This window comes from Canis lupus, chromosome 24, assembly GCF_011100685.1.
Source record: "Canis lupus familiaris isolate Mischka breed German Shepherd chromosome 24, alternate assembly UU_Cfam_GSD_1.0, whole genome shotgun sequence".
Classification (NCBI taxonomy): domain Eukaryota; kingdom Metazoa; phylum Chordata; class Mammalia; order Carnivora; family Canidae; genus Canis; species Canis lupus.
The window spans coordinates 14,652,149-14,669,117 of NC_049245.1; the positions used below are offsets into that span (position 1 = coordinate 14,652,149).

The 16,969-nt window shown below is 39.9% G+C and overlaps 1 protein-coding gene across 1 annotated transcript in view; it reads left to right on the forward strand.

The window, feature by feature from the left end:
• The first annotated feature begins 1,458 nt into the window (after positions 1-1,458).
• HAO1 (hydroxyacid oxidase 1) overlaps positions 1,459-16,969 on the forward strand; it is a 48,361-nt gene continuing 32,850 nt past the window's right edge. Inside the window, exons 1-2 of the mRNA XM_038571362.1 lie at positions 1,459-1,669; positions 8,967-9,118. Of these exons, the coding sequence (XP_038427290.1) occupies positions 1,533-1,669; positions 8,967-9,118 (289 nt within the window). The 5' untranslated portion in view covers positions 1,459-1,532. The remainder of the gene's footprint in view (positions 1,670-8,966; positions 9,119-16,969) is intronic.

Sequence of the window (16,969 nt, forward strand, 5' to 3'; positions counted from 1 at the left end):
AATAGAGGGGAAGGGAGAAGAAATGGGTAGGAAATATCAGAAAGGGAGGCAGAACATGGAAGACTCCTAACTGTGGGAAATGAACTAGGGGTGGTGGAAGGGGAGGAGGGCGGGGGGTGGGGGTGACTGGGTGGTGGGCACTGAGGGGGGCACTTGACGGGATGAGCACTGGGTGTTATTCTGTATGTTGGCAAATTGAACACCAATAAAAAAAATTATTATTAAAAAAAAGATTCCTTAGATAAACTTTCTCAGTGATTTCGGTAACTGTAAAACTGAGTTATTTCTTTTAGGACTCCTTTATCACATTAACAGACATTTACATTCCAATAGCAACTTTAATGTCATTTTACCTATGATCGCACTGATGCAAAAAAAGTGAGCATTTGTGAACTTTTGAAATAAACCTATGTTTAATTCAATGCCATTCTTGACAGCTTAAAGCCTTTTGATTAAGTTAAGGGGTAGGAAAGTGAGATTGGAAGGGAGGCAGCCAACCCACAGGGTGAGTTATCAACCAGCTAATACTGTGGGCAACCCAAGGCAGCAACAAAGAACAAGACACTGAGGAGCTGATCACCAGGGGGGGTGGAGGTGGGATTTAGGGTACTTATGCACTGACTCCCTTGAGTCTTTGGTTGAGGACTTGGTGGAGGGCTGTCTCCTAGAGCACTGACTCCTTAGCACTGTGGTATGCTAAGTGGTTGGAAAAGCAGAATCCAAGTTGAAGAGAACATTCTTGAACAGAGGTAGGCAGTTGGAATTCAGGTGTTGAATGGCTGGAGAGCATCTTAAAGTGGAGGAGGATTCTAGATTGAAACCCAATATCAAAGCCACTGCTTTGTGAATCGTATCTTAATAGTACAAGTCTTCCCCAAATGTTCCATTATTGAGTGAAATTTTCGATTGAGACCACAAGATCTTTAGAGTGGCACCTCCCCATATCCTTCCTAGAGTGAGACAGGGCTCCTTATGAATAGGCTGTAAATTTAGGCTTAATGTTCCTTGTTAAAGCCAAATGTTTATCATCAGCTGGATTTCATATTATATAGAGGGCCTGGTTTTACTGGATGCCCTGTTCATTCCATAAGCCCTTTGTCAAATGATATGCTCATGGTGAATGTGGAAGAAAAATGAATGGGCAGCCCAGCCTGTTCTGGGTTCCAAGCAAAGAGTAAACGCACATACCGTGTGGAACAAGCAGCCTTAGCCAGAACCAAGCCAAGTGTGGATTCATGCAAGTACTTCTCTAGGTCCTTAATTTTTGATGGGACAACTAATCTGCTTCAACTGCCTCCCCAACCCCAACTTCTCATAGCTTAGGTGTTGCTGTTCTTTGGCAGACGACTGCAAGTGAAATTGCAAAATCTAAGCATATATTTACTCACTTAATGTAAGCAACAGAGAAGTAAATCTGAACTTTGGAAAAAGTCTATTAATAATTGACAGCTAGTGGAATTATCAAAATGTAGAAGGCTATGAACAGGGAAAAAAAAAAAAACCCAAACCTGGGGTCACAATAACCTGTGAAAATGTTTACGCGGTTAGTTTGTATCAGTGATTATGAACAAAATGCAAAATCAGTACTTCAGAAGTCGATATATGACTATTACAGGTCCGGGGCAAATGATCAGGAAACATTGGCTGATAATATTGCAGCATTTTCCAGGTAAGAAAATTTACTTCTTGTTCAATCGTGTTTTAAAATTACATGAAAATATCCTACCAAAATAAGATCTCTAAGTTTTAACGTTGATGATGTGAAATTATTTGTCTAGATACATGCCTTGTAAAGAGGCAAAAACTCTTGGGGCCATGAGAAGTCTTAGCCTATTAAATTGTTTAAAAACATCCCAAGACTGGGAATCTCAGACAACTGACTGAAAAAACCAACACTAATTTTCCTCACACGAAATTCCGTGGATATATAATTTAACTGTGTATAAAAATGGTGATGCATTCTGATGACTCCCTTTTCTTTTTCTCTGGGTATGACAGGGAGGGTCATCGCTCATGGTGCAGGAAACAGCATTAAGTGCAAGATAGCCATCTTATCTGGTTGAACCAGATCGGACTGTTGCCTCAAATATTCCCATCCTGCTGGCTTTCCGTTATCACTCAGTTTGATTACTGTTGTCTGAACTTTCACTTTAGATTTCAATTTGTCTCTATGGCATTAATCTTTCAACTTGGCTATTTCATCCCTCATCCAGAGTGCTTCGCCTACCTCTATTCCCAAATTAGTTTTCCCTGCCTTTCATATTTCAAAGCACAACATGGTGGGTGTCATGGTTTATGTTTTCTGTTTTGTTCCTTGTAAATGCAAGGAACAAAATAACTTTCAAGGAGTGTTTTTCTCTCAGCAGTTACAGAATGGTTTATTTGCTGGAGTAGGGGTGGAGAGCCCTCGATCCCACTATACTTTTCAGGCTCATCCATCTTACATTCTAGCCTTCTGTAAAGTCAGTGAATATTGTGGGTGTTCATTGATGGCGGTAAATTGAGAAAAAGAAGAAGAAGAAGAAGAAGAAGGAGAAGGAGAAGGAGAAGGAGAAGGAGAAGGAGAAGGAGAGAAGAAGAAAAAGAAGAAGAAGAAGAAGAAGAAGAAGAAGAAGAAGAAGAAGAAGAAGAAGAAGAAGAAGAAGAAGAAGGAGGAGGAGGAGGTGGAGGGGGAGGAGGAGGAAATATCCCAGAGGAAAGACTCTACCTTCCTTCTAGGCTTCCTCAGTGTAGAGAGAAATCTCTCAAAAATCACATTTCTCTGTATGAATTAGGAGAGATGATATTATTCTGACCAAGGTGGTTCCCGGTAAGCAGCACTGATGTATCCCCAGGAATCTGAGAATGGGGTGAAGGATGGGACCTACCCCAAACTTCTGTAAGCCTTGACTTTGTCTCAGATCTTCTCAGGAACCTACACGAGCTTCACAAATGCAGAAAAGTTGTAAAGGAAATGTTGGTTAAGAATGGAGGGTCTTAAAATTCTTTTTTTTTTTTTAATTTTTATTTATTTATGATAGTCACACAGAGAGAGAGAGAGAGAGAGAGAGGCAGAGACATAGGCAGAGGGAGAAGCAGGCTCCATGCACCGGGAGCCCGACGTGGGATTCGATCCGGGGTCTCCAGGATCACGCCCCGGGCCAAAGTCAGGCGCCAAACCGCTGCGCCACCCAGGGATCCTGGGTCTTAAAATTCTGTATGATCTTTTTCACTTATTTTGCATTTTGGGCCTCTTCAAAGGCTTCTGCTCCTGGAAGATGTCCTTCCGTAGGCCCATAGCAATTCTATTCACCAGGTAATGCAGCTTACCTCTCAGTAGTCTCCTGAAAAGAGCACTTTACCCCAACTAGGGAACTATCAGGCCCTTGACAGGCTGGTGTCTCAGAATTTCTCAGGTCATAAAGCTCAGATCACCTCCTATTTCCTGACCCACCCTTTAGCCCCCTTCACCTCATGCTACTTAATTCATTATCTCACACTTACTACAAATCTCTGTGGGCTCAACTCTGTCCTACATGCTGAAGATAAAGCAATGAACCAGACAGACAAAGTTCCTATTCATGGGAGCTTACATTCCAATGGATGGACATCAATCTTTGACCTCCATAATGCTGGTGGTTTGAACTGATGCAAAATGTACCCCAAATAACTGGTCCAGTTGAGACCTTAAAGAGGGAGCAAAGGGGTACAGCAAATGCAGACACCTCTGCAACCCTGGAAATTCTAGAAACTTTGTGAGACATAGAAGACAGTGTTGACTTCCAACTTGTAGATGGGAGGAGTGCCTCATGCTTGTGTGGATCACATGGTACTCTAGTGACTATTCTCAGCCTCTGCATGCACTAAGTACCTTCAAGACAGAGCATAGATAATGAGAATGAGCTTGCAATGCCATCCTTTCCATGATACTTGATCTTTCTCTTTTGTTCAGTTCAAGAGGGAAAAAAAATGTGCATTTAATCAACTTTCTCTGGAGTTTGGCTGATGCTATTATCGACTATGGGAGGAGTTTTTATATTGCAACAAATGTCAGGGCCCATCGCCTATCCAACACTTCAATTTCTCTTTTGTTGGGTAACTTGCTGGGTGACCCTTCATTCCTCACCTTCTGTCATTGAGTCGATCACGTGGAACTAAGAACAGATTTTCTGCCAGGGTCCCAGTGGCTTTGGGTTGATGGGATGAAGCCAATCAATCTGAACTCTCTCATTCTGATTCAAATGAAGACTGCAAAACAACCAAACCTCAGATAACCTGTTGTGACACAGTGTCAGGGCATTTTAAAGACATTTACGAAATTGATACACCTCCTCCTCCCACAAGCACAACAAAAGGTCATTCACAGTGACAGCTATCTATTATCTCTCTATACTCAGCTCTGACAACCACAGTTTGAAGTTCTGGGGACATGGCTCACTTAGGTGACCTCGCAGTTGCTTATAAACATTTCTGGGGTATGGCTTGGGACTCTGATGTTACTGTGGCCAAAATAAAATAAAATACCAAAGGACAAATAAAGTCAAATGGATGGAACCACACTGAAGAGCATGATTTCCTATTATAAACATGATGTGAACAGCAGATGTCAGCGTACTACATTTTGCATGGCCTGACTTGATTGGGGTTAACTAAAAAAAAAACAAAAACAGGGATACTTGGGTGGCCTAGTGGTTGAGCGTCTACCTTTTGCTCAGGGCCTTGATCCTGGAGTCCTGAGATGGAGTTCCCGGATGGAGTCCTACATCGGGCTTCCGGCGAGGAGCCTGCTTCTCCCTCTGCCTATATCTCTGCCTCTCTGTGTGTGTGTCTCTCTCATGAATAAATAAATAATAAAATATTTTTTAAAAAAGACAACAAAAAACCCAATGTACATTGTTTCTCTTGCACATGAACTCAGCGTATCTTTCTCAACCATGGTCTGCATTTTGTGGCTTCTTGTGAAATTCTCATTGGTAGAAACTAATTCTACAATTTGGGCATTTAGAAGTCTTGATGATATTAGAAAATGAAGCGTCTGGGGTGCCTGGGTGGCTCAGTCAGTTAAGTATCTGACTTTGGCTTGGGTTATCATTCCAGGGTCCTGGGATTGAGCCCCACGTAGAGCTCCCTACTCAGCAGAGAGCCTGCTTCTTCCTCTCCCTCTGCCCTTTCCCCTGCTTGTGCTCTCTCACTCCTTCTGTCAAATAAAGAAAGAAAATCTTTTTTTTTTTTTAAAAAGGAAAATGAAGCTCCTCCTTTTTTTCCCTGTGTGTCACTTATTGACACTGAAAATTGCATGATTTTCTTTTTCTTTTTTTAAAAATTTATTTATTCATGAGAGACACAGAAAGAGAGAGAGGTAGAGAGACACAGGCAGAGGGAGAAACAGGCTCTATCCAAGGAGCCCGATGTGGGACTCGATCCCGTGACTCCAGGATCACGCTCTGGGCGGAAGGCAGTGCTGAACTGTTGAGCCACCCAGGGATCCCTGCATGATTTTCTTTTTAAAGAACAGATGAAAAAGTGATAGCATTCTCTCACTTAAATATTTGAGCAGTATAAACTCACCTGCAGCATTTTAATTATTCTTCTCATAGGTGTAAATGCCACAGGATCACGCAGCTGGTTTCTACATGTGAGGAAGCTGCTTTCTGCTTTTGCATTTTGCAAATTAGCTAATTGCCTCTTATTTTCGACGATTCATGTAGAAAGAGGTCTCACATCTATCCCATTTGTTTTCTCCTATTCTCTTCTTCGTCCTCCTTTTTTAAAAAAGATTTTATTTATCTATTCATGAGAGACACGCAGAGAGAAAAGCACAGATACAGGCAGAGGGAGAAGCAGGGGGACTCGATCCGGGATCCCCAGGATCATGCCCTGGGCTGAAGGCGGCTCTAAACCACTGAGCCAGCAGGGCTGCCCCACCATCCTCCCTTTCTGCTCCACTCCCTATCTCTATCTCTCCTTCTTTATCTAGATAGGTGTTAGCAAACCTACACATGCACACCCATGCGTGCACACACACAAGCACAACTACACACCCTTTCAGGAGGTTCATAGGCTTTCTGAAACCCATTACACACCAAGGCATTTAAAAACAGGCTTGACTATTTAAATATGCTTAGTATGCAGTGTTTTCTTCAGACTTAGATTCCTGCCCTCCTTATTCCTTTATTGCAATGCCTCAGAGGTTAAGAGTGATCCAGTTAACTGTTTTCAGGATATCACAAATATTAAGAATGAAGGGTAAAAAATAAGATTACAAAATCTGTGCTATTTTGTATATTTTATATGCATATTTACATATATTTTACTTGATTTAAATGCTGAGTGTAAAATATTATGTGGAGAAATTGGAATGCAGTGAGATCATCTTACAGGACTTATAAAACATTAATTCACTGTGTTCAATTGATGGGATTCAGTAGCAGCACATGGCTTTAAAGCTGGGTGTTAAGTGTCCTTCAAATAGAGTATCCCATCATGGGGCGTGTGTACATCCCTGGATTATTTTGTAAATTAAATGTGAGGCGTTTGTTGGATGTGAGGTATGAGTCAAAAACCCTGTGAAAGGATCCGCCCTCTACCCCACTTCCTTTGTTCAGGCATCTTATTTTCCGTCCTTTGAAAGAGGTTTATTATTCCATTGGTTCAATTGTTTTGTCGATCTTCATATCCTTTTTCCAAAGTGGAGGTCCTATAAGAGCACAGTCCAAGGTTACAGTCAGCTGTGATTTTATGTAAGATTGTGGAAAAATCACTTAAACTGGGGGTGGGGTCAGGTGAGACTTGGAAAGCTCTTAGAACTACGTGACAAGGTTAGCTGTAATTGCCCTTCTGAAAAATACCAAAATGTGGAGAACTTCTTAGAGAACATACGCTTTCCGCTCCAGTGATCTTACCTAATTATGTGTGAGGATTGCATTTTGTGCACTGGTTGGTGAGTGTCTGTAATGTCACCCTCAGAAGGGAAAGTAGTGTGCATAGGGGAAGGCCGGGGAGGGGGAACACACGGTTATCAAAGGGACCTGCGCCACCACGTGGACAAGAGTAAAGCTACTGCCTGGAGATGGAAGGATTGAGCTTTGCCTTCTATGTAGGAACTGAACATTTAGCAATGTCTTTTCTCACACACACACACACACACACACACACACACACACACCACACACACACATGGCTCATGCCCTGCAGCTTTGTGTGTGCTCTTCATAAAAGCTTTCATTGTTTCCTCAGCTCTAAGTAAATATTAATGCCTTCCAAGGCCACCATGCCAACGGGTGCTATTAAAATCTTTTTCTCTCATTGTAATAATACACTTAGAGATGATTGGTAATAAAAGCTCTCTTCAAGGCTTCTGCCTTCCCCTCTCAAAATGCAGATCAAAGAAGCGTGCTGTGAGGGTCAGTCCAAAAGAAAGGACTTCCAGCAGCAAAGCATGTGGTGTGACTGAAAATAATGACGATTATGATGTTCAAAGGAATTGCAGAGAAATCGCACAGTAAAACTTCTTTATTATGCTTTTCAAGGGCTGCATGTTTTTACTTTAGTATGTGAGGAAGGGTTAGATTACAGACCCAAAGCAACAGAAGGCAGAATTTCTTCTTCCGCTACATGAGGTAGGCTTCAGTTAAGACTTCGGAGGTCCAATTTGTTTTGGTTACTCCATTTCTAAATCATGCTTCACTATAATAACTAAAAATCTTGAACTCTCTGGAAGCAGAGTTCAATCTAGGTAATGAAAGGTGAGTGCTGGTTAGGTGTGTATGAGTGCCTTATCCACATGTTTATTTTCTTTTTTTTTTTCACATGTTTATTTTCTTAAAGCTCATTATAAACAGGTCTGTACTTTCTTCCATTCTCATCAGTTACTAATGAGAAAAATAATCCCAAACAAATAGGACAACATAAATTCTGCTAAGAGGGAAAGAGAACTTGTTCTCCTGTAAATTTTACTCTAAAGTTTCGCTTCTTGGTTTATTGATGATTTTCATTGCAACACGAGAGAATTGCAGGAAGAGTCATTTTAGATCATGTTCAGGAGTCAAAAAATCTTTAAACTAAACTCCAGTTCCTGGTGAATAACCTTTTGGAGGAAAATGCTCAATTAAACTAAGAAAAATTATATTCCCTCTCACCATACTTCAATGAATACGGACATCAGTTTAAGGATTTCAAAGAAACCACATTATAATTTTAAAAGTAAGTATCCAAAGTTATTGTATGTTATAAAAGTAAAAGACAAATTGGACATAGTATAACCTCTCTTCATAAATTATAATCTGCCTTCTATGTTTTTGTCTATCAAAATGATTTGGAGGAAGTGAAATGAAAGCTATGTTCACACAAAAACATTTACGTGAATGTTTATGGTGGCTTTATTAATAATTGCTTCAAATTGGAAGCATTCCCAGTGTCTCTTAGATGGGGAATGGGCAAACCGACTGGGACAGTAGAATACTATTCATCAACCAAGATGAACAGATTATGGATGCACTTGACAACATGGATGAATCTCAAAAGCCCTATGCTTTAGTGAAAAAAGCCAGACTCAAAGGCTACATTACATATGATTCCTTTTGTATATTCTTGCAAAGTAAAACTATACTGACAGAAAACATATCAGTGGTTGTTAGGGGATTGGTTTCAGTACAAAAGGAAATGGAGAAATTTTTCAAGATGGTGAACTGTTCTTGATTGTCTCGCAGTTACACAACTGTGTGCTTTTGTCAAAGCTCCCAAGGGTAAATCCTACCATATGTTAATTACACATCACTGAGAACAACAGCTTGTGAAATTCATTATTATCTTATTGCTAACTTGCCATCTTAACAAACACTAACACTGCCCCTTCCCTTTAACTTTGTAAAGTAATTTGCCAGATGGGAAAACTAGAAGTAGATTTTATCTTTTTAATTAAACTGTAATGTCAAAGTTTTAGTTATGATTTTAAAATTCTAATTTTTTTTTTCTTTTTAAAATTCTAGATGGAAGCTGTATCCGCGGATGCTCCGGAATGTTGCTGAGATAGACCTGTCGACTTCTGTTTTGGGTCAGAGAGTCAGCATGCCAATATGTGTTGGGGCTACTGCCATGCAGTGCATGGCTCACGTGGATGGGGAGCTCGCAACTGTGCGAGGTAGGTAGCAAGTCCTCACCAAAGGAACAGAAGAAGACTAACATTTAGTGATTCCTTTCTCTGTATGCGTCAAGCAAACACTTCCCCGGATATTTTCACACTCACGAAAATTAAGCTCATTGACTCTGCCATCAAAATACCAGTTGTTGCACATTCTGCTCCTCTATGACCCTAGGCAAGATATTCTTTGGTTCCTCAGTTTTATTAGCTAAGTAGTGGCAGAGATGGGATTCAATCTAATAGCTACCTCATTTCAAAGGCCTCCCTGCTTCCCCAAACCACGTGATCCTCACAGGGAAACAGCAAATGCAGAGACCCGGATGGTTGAGTTTTCTGTCATGGTTTGGGACCACGATTCTGTTTTACAAATGGGTTATACTCCCAATAAAGCATTTCTAGCTGCCTTAGGAGAGAGAGAGATGAGAAATTCAAATATGATGCAAAGAAATTCCTTATTAGGGCTAATTTATTAACTCCCCAGTCCCCTGGCAACTATGAACATTTGAAAAGGTATGCACAGTGATAAATCTCCCCACCCCGCTTCAGAAACTCATATAAAAGTTGGTGATGAATTCTATCTGGCTTCTTTTGATGCTAAGCAGGGCAGGAAATTCAGGCTCAAAGAGCAGGAACTAAATACTATTTTAAAGCATTTCAGTTCTAAGCGTTACAGATCTTATGGATTTACTTCCCTTCTTGAAACGTTTGCCATATAACTCTGCCAGGGATAATGGCATGACACGGTGAGGTTGAGACAGGCTTAGGTTAGAGTCCAGAACTTTTTTGAATTCTAGGACCACACACAGAGAAGTGGCCTTGAGGCCTGGGCATTTGTCTGTGGTAATCCTGAAATATGGCCAGAGAGAATGGGGAAAAAAAAAAGAAGGAAACCAGTATCTTTCTATTCACAGTTGGGGTAAGAGAAGCCTTCCCAAACATGCCATAGACAAAAACCATTAAGACAAAAGCCAACAAATCAACACAAAATGCAGAAACGTCCATGCTGTTTCTACAAAACATGCATGTTTTACAAAAATTGAAAAAACAAGTGGTAAACAAAACAAATTGAAAAATTATGAGGCTGCAAAGCATTAATGATCTTTCCATGTGAAGAGCCCTTATACTTGAATAAGGAAATAATATCTAACCCAAAATAGATGAAAAGACCTAAGTGGAAAAAGACAAATAGAAAATTCATAAATGGACACATGAAACTGGCCTATAAACACATGAAAAGTATTCAATATACCATGTTATCAAATAAATTATACTATATATTTTATTTTTTGAATATCAAGTTATTATTTTCAGACTATAAAATGTGATAAGGGTGGAAGGACAATGTGCATTTTCAAGTACCGGTAGGAAGAGCATTAAGTGGGACCGTATTTCTAGAAAATTATTTGACAATTGTTTATCAAAGCTTTGAAAGTATGAATTCCATGTTATGCTCTAAGTCCTCTTCTAGGAATTCCAAGGAAATAATTATGACTTTGAAGAATGACGTCTCTGCAAGGATTCTCATGCCTTTGTTATTTTTAGTAGGAAAAAAATTAGAAAAAACAAAACAACCCCAAATGTCCCATAATCAGAGATTGATTGTAAAAAACAAGGTGCATTAGATATGGGATAAATTTGGGACCCCTCAGTGGCACAGTGGTTGAGCATCTGATTTTGGCTCAAGTCGTGATCCTGGTGTCCTGGGATCAAGTCCTGTATGAGGCTCCCTGCAGGGAGCTTGCTTCTCCCTTTGCCTGTGTCTCTGCCTCTCTCTTTCTCTCCTCTCTGTGTCTCTCATGAATAAATAAATAAAATCTTAAAAAAAAAAGAAAAAGAAATGGTATACATTTTTATCATGATATCAGAGAAAGAGTGTAGTGGTATGGAAAGATGTTGCAGTTTGTTTTTTTAAAAACAGTTACAAACAATAGCAAAGCCCTAAAATACATTTACTTTTTAAGACAAAGAATGCAGACTACATATTACATGTGTTTATTTATGAGTGATGGGGTTACCCTTGGCTTTATATTCTTCTTATTTTGGGTCCATCCTTACAAAAGTCCCTTTGAACTATTTTGTAAGACAGGAACAACAACAACAACAACAACAAAACAAAACAAAACAAAACAAACAAAAACAAGCAAAAGATGGAGAAGGGACCATGAAAAGACTGGCAGTAAGGAAGAGTAAGTAAAAGAAGGCAATATGCAGAGCTCACTTTGTTAAAACAACAGCAACAAACCGCAGGGATTGCCTGTATATGTATGCATTCCTTTATGCAATATTTGACAGGTGCTGCTATGCTCATTCTGTGGGCAAACAGCGAGAGCTCCAGAGGAAGCAGTTTTTTCTTTCTTTCTTTCTTTTTTTTTTTTTTTTAAGATTTTATTTACTTATTCATGAGAGACAGAGAAAGAGAGAGAGAGGCAGGGATATAGGCAGAGGGAGAAGCAGGCTCCCTGTGGGAAGCCTGAGACGGGACTCCATCCCAGGACTCCAGGATCATGCCCTGAGCTGAAGGCAGGTGCTCTATCACTGAGCCACCCAGGTGCCCCACAGTGTTCTTGATGAATAAATGACAGGACTTACTCTCCCCCTCCCTTCTGGTGGTTCCAAGATCAGTGCTCCTTATTTTTGGTAGGGATAGGATGAAAAGAAAAATGAGAAGGAAGCTTGCTTAGAAACTATAATTTGATGGTCTCGATAGGACCATTTTGTGCAACATTATTTCCTCCCAACACTTAACCAGGAGGCATTATTAAGTACCCGTTAGAGTATTCCTTTAGATTAATTCATCAAATACTTACAAAGCAATTACCATGTTCCAAGTGCTATTCTAAGTACATTGCGAGCATTAAAGCATCAAATCCTTGGAGCAGCCCAAAGATATAGTACTATCTTAAGCCCATTTTACACATGGGAGACTGAAATATCAAGCAGATGAATAACTTGCCCAAGATCACACAACTCATCCTTGACAGACATGGGAGTCAGAGCTAGGCAGTCTGGCTCCAGAATCTTGGCTCCTAACCACCTGGTGCTGCTTTTAATTTCCAGAAAATCCCATAAAATGTCATGAGGGGAAGCCCATTTATCTGTCAATTACAATTCCCTAAGAGTGATTGATTTATCACTTTAGGTGTATGCAAAACAGGCTTCCCCAGGACAGTAGGATACATGTATTGGGACAGGGTTGAACAATGAGAACACAAACTGTGTGGTGACACTGGGGGCATAGAGGAACTGGCAATGAAAGGTCACACACAATGCCCTTCAGAATCCAAGTCCCTGGATCGGGTTCCTATGAGGGCAGGGATAACATAGTTTATATCGAGATTTGTAGTAGAAACCTCTTTTAAGGATTTCAACATTCCTGAGGTTTTCTTCTATGATCTAATTACCATGTATGGATGGATGGTCTACTAAACATTTACATTAACCCTGAAAGCTGGTGGTGATCAGCTCATAACCAGGAGTACTCCCTTGTTGGTATGCTTTGGTTGTGGGATGGATAGGTTATTTGGAAGGAAAAAGAGCATGTGTGCCTGGATCGGATGCTGTTGGTACTCAGGATATATCCCCCTGTTACGTATAATTTCTATCAGAACCTGCAACTTTTTGCCTGGCATTTTCTCTGACAACAGGAGCTGATGGATAAGAGGATTGAGTGCTTCCTGCCCATTAACACACCCTTGGTTGACTGCCTTCCTATCCTCTCAGTTTCCTACTTCATCAACTCTCCTTGTGATTATTCCCAAATAAGACTTGTACTCATATCTTTTTCTCATTTTTGGCTTCTGGAAGAATGTAACCCAAGGTGAGGGCCGCTCAAATTCCCAGGGAATGGTCAGGCTTGAATAATTAGAATGGACATCCAGAAAGTTCTGGAAGCTGCCACAGTACCACAGTCTTGCCTTCTCAGTTGGCTCTCCAGACTTTACAGAACCCTGCTTCAAGGTTCTTTTGGACTTTCTTTACATCACTCTGGAGTACATCTCCAGTGTGAACTGGGCCCGAGAACAGAGCTTGTCTTCTTAGATAGCTTTGTGGTTGAAGAGTGACCAGTGGGGCCGTTCTTGCTTCATATTCAAAATGGCAATGAATATTAGATTGCCAAATAAAACACAGGAAGCCAGTTACATTTGAATTTCAGATAAATAACGAATCATTTGTAGCTGGGTTGTCCTCTATGTATATTTGCTATCTCTGGCAACTTTAGTTGAATGAACTCTTACTTCTAGGGGGGTCCTTTGAGAATCACCTGAGAATAATGCTAGGAAAAGCTTCCCAAAATGAGGCACACTTGTTGTTTGCCCTTTGGGGTCCCCAAAATCCCCTCCACATATTAAAAAACCGACCTTCAGGAAAGTACAAGCAGTTTACACTTCAATGGGAGTGAAAGTTGCCCTTTCTACTCTGCTAAAGATATTTTTGTTTTAAGCTTTATGCAGGAACCTGAGAAATGGCTTTGAGGGTCAGACTGGTAACATAAATATCCAAAGAGGGATGAAGTTAAGAAAACAACAATGCCAGCTCAGTGGTGGAGATTAGCAAACCCCACGGAAGGAGGCAGCCACATTTTAGTGCCAGCTAACTAGTGCCCCACGGGAATGAGGATGTGGGGTTGCCAAATCTTCAAAAATTTTAAGAGAAGCCAGAAGCCTTGATTTTTATGTGTAATCTCCTGGTTTTTAAATGTTGGCAAATAAATCAAAAATTCCCTAAAACACAGTTTGGGGCAATAATGTGTGGGCCAAAGCAAATAATTTTGTGGGCTCCAAGTGTCCCCTGGGCTGTCGGGCTGGGACATCTGATTTATGTGGAAATTCACCACTAACTAGTTTCACTTCTATGGCAGGTCATTTTCACTTTCTAGCAGGATTACGTTTCCTCACTGATAAAGTCAGCTGCTTAAGCAAGATCAGTGGTTTGCTTGCCACCTCCCAAGGTCAGGATTGTTCCACTCTCAGGGAAGTTAGGGGCGTCACTGAGCAATGAGTTACTTGTCTTGCCTGTTGGGGTTCGACAGGACAGTTCTTTACAGAAAGTTCTGCTAATGGAAGCAAGGCTAACGAAGACAAAATCTCCTCGATGAGAAAACTCCAGAAAACAAAACCAGAGAACCCATTAAAGGTAGAGAACTGCCCTCCTGAAATCCCACCCCTTTCTTCTACCTCTTGCCTACCAGACCAGCCCTGGAGAGTACAGATGGTGGGATGAGCATTTGTATGTCTTTGATATTCATTTCTCATATTCTGCATGCTTGGGATATGACAGAACCAAGCACACATATTTATTTCTGGTTCTTGCTGAAAATGCAAATAGATGTTTAATAAATGCCACACAAATAAACTGTCGTGAAACATGACGATAGCCAACATTTATCTGGCAATGTGTGCCAGGCAATTTGCATTTATTAACTCATCTATCTCTTATCCTCCATAAAACATGAGTCCAAAGCCCTAAGGATTTTTTACCGAACTCCTGCGCTTCGGAAACTGAGGCTTGCAGAGGACAAATATCTTGTTCCCGGTTAGTAATCCCATGTGCAATGCTGCTTATAAGATCATGGTCAGTGACTGATATTTCCAAGTATCATTAACTGCCACAAGAACCCTAAGGCAAGTTCTATGTTATAATAGTCTTAGAATATTAACTGCAAACATTCTATGTTTTTATGGTTTTATCCCGTTGGTTTTGAGAGGATGGAATAAGCTACAGAATGTGAAACTCATTAAAAAATATGAGCTTTGAGCAAAATGTAGGAGCATAAATAAAAGGGCTTGAATTTTAAACAAAAATTAAAACTCCTAAAAGTCGGGGTACCTGGGTAGCTCAGTGGGTGAAGAATCTGACTCTTGGTTTCAGCTCAGGTCATAATCTTGGGGTCATGGGATGGAGACTCTACTCGAGCCTGTATTGGGCTCCATGCTCATCAGGGAGTCTGCTTGAAATTCTCTCTCCCTCTGCACCCCACCCTAAAAGTCTTTTAAGATGGAGAGAAACTAACCGAGAAATGCTGAGTGGAGAGCAGTTTGTCATGCATCGTGTTATGAATAAGACATTTATTACACTGGATGATTTAGTTAAAAATTTAATAATTGACAATTGTTATAATATATTCAGAGCCATATAAATGCCTCTACTTATAATGGCACATCCATTTGAAACCCTATTAGATTGTTTTTAATTTAAATTTTATTTTTCTTACAAGCTTCAGGGATGACTACAGAATCATTTCTACAAATACTTAATGTAGTGAAGGAAATATCAATGATAAACATAAATGCTAGGGTTGTATAAAGAAGGCAATCTCATTAGGTGAAATATTCATCTTGCAAGAGAAGTAAAGCATCTCTGACTTCTCAAAGAACACATGAAATGCTTATTATACCACAGAGGCTTTTAGGACATTATCATGGAAATCTCTTTGGTTTTAGGCACTGTGGCTGAAATGAAATTTTATTTCAGCCTCCATGGAACAACATTAGCTTTTTGTTTCATTTAAACATGAGAAATAATAATAAAAAAAATAAACATGAGAAATCAAGGGGAAAGAGAAGAGATTAAATGTTAATTCATCCCTTTGCCTCTTGACTGTTATGTGCTCAAGCGCCACATGAGGGAGTGCCGGGACCTCAAATAGAGAAAAATTAAAACCCACCTAACGCGTTCCAGGAATGCTCAGCATATTAGCAAATTCTTAGTAAACTGTCAGAAAAAAAAAAAAAAAAAAAAAGATTTTAAAAGAAATTCCTGCCCGTGGATGCAATTAGAGGCTACCACACAGGATTTGATGGGCCATAAAACCATTAAATCTAAACACTTTCTTTTTGAGCCTAAAAGGCCAGAACATTCCAAAGTGAAGTTTGGGGACTCAGCTATGACTTGACCACCTATTAAGATGCAGGTGGAACAGATTGCAGAGTAACACAAAGAGCCATACAGACCCCAAAGAACTGAATTAGGGTGTAGGTGAGAGCTTTCGCTGTTGAATTTTCTGGATTTTCCGAGATTAAGTGATCGACCTTAACATTGAGTGAAAGACCATTCAGCAAGAAAAATTGTCATTTCCTTTGCTCCAGACCCAAATGATGTATTTTTGAAAGCTTTATTGATTTATATATTTATGTGTTGTACTAGGTGACCGAGTAGATATACATTTCAGCATACCTATGAGGAAAATATCCCCCTTATTCTCAATTTTACCTAAATCCAGGAAAAGCATGAGACTTGCTTTAAATGGAACTTTTATTTTTTTTCTGAAATGAGTGCCTTTTATGCACCAGATGCTGGACTTTATATCCCGATCATTTATCCTCACAATAGACCTATGAGGCAATTATCATTTATCATTCTCCTCATTTGACAGTGGAGGACAAGGATGCCCTTAACCAAAGTCTAGGGCTGCTCCATGATCAGGATGGGGTGCGAACCAAGATCTGTTTCACTTTAGAGTCTGATCCAGTTATTTGTTTTCATCCATTATTTCATTCATTTTTACTGAGAAGAAACAAAACTAAGGAGATATAAGAAGAAAGGACAGTTCACTAAAACTTTGTCCAAATTACATCATTAAACATTTGGAAGAGAATACCTCTTTGCTTCATTGGAATAAAAAAGAATCAATTCTCACTTTTATTTTCAATCTATTTCAGTTCAACTTTATGTTTTGGACATTCTTTTACTGTCATGAAAATTCAGTGGACACACTCTTTCTGCAAACACAACTGACACATGTCATGTATGCAGAGACACGCACATACACACGTACCGACATACACAGATATAAAAGGATTATGGACCTTCTTTGTATATACGCATACATATATATACAAACAGGTAACTTAT